Below are 3,077 nucleotides of genomic sequence, written 5' to 3' on the forward strand. Positions count from 1 at the left end.
TTAGTAAATTGATAATGTGGCATAGCACTTCAAAGAATTATCTCTGAGGCAACTTGCCTGCCAAGGCTAGCAACCAAACATCTCCTTCCATTATAATGTAAAGGTGGAGAGCCAGGGAGTAGCAGAAAAGCAAAACGACAAATCAAAACGTGATGAAATACCTATAACTGAAATGGTATAAAAAATAAAACAGTAACAGTTCAGTTAACAAGCTACTCTTATCTATGCTACTAGTAATGAAGGTAGAGCTAAGTTTGTCAACATTCCAGGTCCCAAGTGTGATGACCTAGGACATTAGGCTGATCAACCTCCCAAAGTGATAGACATTGTACCAAATCACAAAGTGAAAAGAGTTCATCGGCAAATGACTGAAATGTCATCACAGCATTTTTCCTCCTCTCTACAGATTAAAGCCTTAAGCATGAGACTCTTAGAATCCCATTACAATTTTCCAACTCACATGTTATCCACAATATCTTGAATCATAAGGAAATGTAAAAACAGCGAACCTCAACTATGTGAACATAAACAATTGACTTAAAATGCTCCTGATAAAGCATGAAAATCTGACTTCCCATACCACATATCTCAAACAATAAAATATTTAGTTTTTCTTTCTAAAAAAAGGGGGAACTATTTTTCTCATGGAATTAATCATTAACTTGCACGTTGCTGATTAAGTTTGAAATCTCTTACATCACAGATAGGCATTCTTCAATGGGAAACCTAGTAATAATTATCAACAATTTCCCAAATTTTCACCATCAAATTAAGAGGAAAAACGAAAATTTGAAATAAACTTCAAAAAGGAACTTACTTCATCTAATACAACATGAAAAGACTATCTCTTATGAACTCTTTGCAATTGCATCTCAATCACTCTAGCATTGAACTCTCCATCACTAACCCTTAACATCTTCGACAACGGCAATTTAAACCCATGTTCCACTAAAGCTCTATGCCTTGACTTAATCTTTTTCTCTAAACTAAACGAGAAATACTGAGGAAACCTTTTTAATTCCTCCAAGTCACCTTCCGTTTCCTCCAGGAAAAACTCAACTTTAGGCCTCATATTATTCTCCACACTCAAAGTCAACAACCCGGGTGACCTCACCACCATCCGGTTCACCTCCGGCTCGTCAAAACCCAGATACCGAAGGAAATTAAGTTTGGGTTTCAGGGTGTGTTCCACGTTGGAAACTAAAAGGAGGGTACTGTGGGAATTGACAACAAGTCCAAGGGATTTGAGGAAATGGAGCGTCGGGCGGAGCTGGGTGGCGACGGAGGAGATCAAGAGGCGAGGGCAACGGGTGAGGGAGAGGGGGAGGTGAGGGAAAGGAAGAGGGACCTCGTGGAGGAGGAAGTTGATCGGAGGGAGAGGGTCGGAGGTAAGGAGGAGAGGGCACATGTCGAGGATACGGCCAATGGAAGGGCGAGAGAGGCCGACGGAGCAGAGGGAGCGTTCCACAGAAAGGAGGGAGGAAAGCGGGGTGGAACAGAGAGAAGGGTTTATAGTGAGAGCTTTGTGGGGATTGATATTTAAGGATTGGAGGTAAAGGAGCTTTCGGCGGAAGAGGAGACCACCGTCTTTGGTTGCCGGTGGGGCGGTGGGCGGATATTTAAGGAGGGGTTGAGGATAATGGAGTTGGAATCTGCAAGCTTGCATTGTTTTTAGTTTTCCGGGTGTGAAATGGATTCCGGGAAGGACTTTTTTTTGTGATTATTTATGTTAGAGATGTAAAAAAATTGAGTCACCTGTAAATTGAATGAAATCTACTGAATCAAAATTATTTGTGGTTCGAGTAGTAATGATTTGAATTCGATTTAAGTCTAAATTTGGGTTGATCTGAACTCGAGTTGAATTTGGTAATTTTAGATATGTAAATGAGAACGATCTGAGCTCGAATTGAACTTTATAATGTCATAATCGAACCCGACCTGCATCCGACCTTATATGAATCTAAACTTGAGATTATCCTGGTCAATAACTGATATTATTCGATCTGTTATGAGCTTGACATTTAATTGACTCAACATGTAAATGATTCAACTTGTTATTAAGTTGATTTGATATAGATCCTATTTGATATTTACATGACTTGTAAGTTGCAATTGATGAAATTGTAAGATTATGAATGACTTAAATATAAAATGAGTGTTCAAACTATATCGTTTTTCACAAATAGGTATATGTAGTATTTTTTGAATCATCCATGTGTCTAACATTACAAATGTTACCACTTTAGGTACTCGAACCGTAATTGCCTTTAGTTTTCTCCGTTAAGTGACACATGTCATGTTCTGGTAGTTCTGATTTTTTTAAAATTAAAAATATTATTATATTTATAAAAAAACTTAATTTCTCTTAAATTAAAAAAGAACTCAAATTCATAAAAATCATAAATCTTAACCCTAACCCACCATCACCATCATTTCTGACCACGACTACCACCGTCGATTAGTCTGTGTCATCCTCCTAGTTATACGTCGCCGTAGTTATCGTTGATTAGCCGTCGGAATCGCGTGGGATCAAGATTTTCATCATAGGATTCGCAAGGTACAAAATGTCAATCGATCGTCAATCAATTGTGATTTCATAGGGGTATTGATCGCTCGTGGTAGGCGAGGTCGGGTGGAGCTTCGGCGGTGGACAGTATGAGTTTAGGGGTTAAAATGAAGGTTTTCAAAGTTTTGGAGTTATTTCGAAAGTTTTGTATATTTTTTTTAAATATATATAATTTTAATTTTTTAATTTTAAATGAAAATTTTTAAATTACAAGAATGTACACATGTCACTTAACTGAAGAAATTAGCGGTGTTTACTGCTCGAACACCTAAAGTGTTAATGTTTGTAATTATTTTATATTTAAGTTATTATGAATTTATGATAATATAATGTGACAAAATAATTCTTCACTATTTAAGGTAAATGATTAACTATGATCATTAAATTAATATGTTCACTTTTTATATTTATAAGTTGTAATCTATAAATAAATTCAAAAGTTCTATTAAATCAATAACTTATGAATGAAACTCGAAAATGGCTATACCTGAAGTCCATATATATCCGGTAA

At 36.5% G+C, this 3,077-nt stretch overlaps 1 protein-coding gene across 1 annotated transcript; it reads right to left on the reverse strand.

Annotated features, from left to right (window-relative positions):
- Positions 1-841: 841 nt before the first annotated feature.
- LOC120117224 (transcription termination factor MTEF1, chloroplastic-like) lies at positions 842-1,666 on the reverse strand. The gene has a single exon (XM_039137516.1). The coding sequence runs from the start codon at positions 1,664-1,666 to the stop codon at positions 842-844; it is 825 nt and encodes a 274-aa protein (XP_038993447.1).
- Positions 1,667-3,077: the final 1,411 nt, after the last annotated feature.

The sequence above is a fragment of the Hibiscus syriacus genome, unplaced genomic scaffold, assembly GCF_006381635.1.
Source record: "Hibiscus syriacus cultivar Baekdansim isolate YM2019G1 unplaced genomic scaffold, ASM638163v2 tig00000916_pilon, whole genome shotgun sequence".
NCBI lineage: Eukaryota > Viridiplantae > Streptophyta > Magnoliopsida > Malvales > Malvaceae > Hibiscus > Hibiscus syriacus.

Bases quoted from the DNA above. Each gene is read 5' to 3' on its own strand.
- LOC120117224 (XM_039137516.1), bottom strand. From the start codon at position 1,666: ATGCAAGCTTGCAGATTCCAACTCCATTATCCTCAACCCCTCCTTAAA.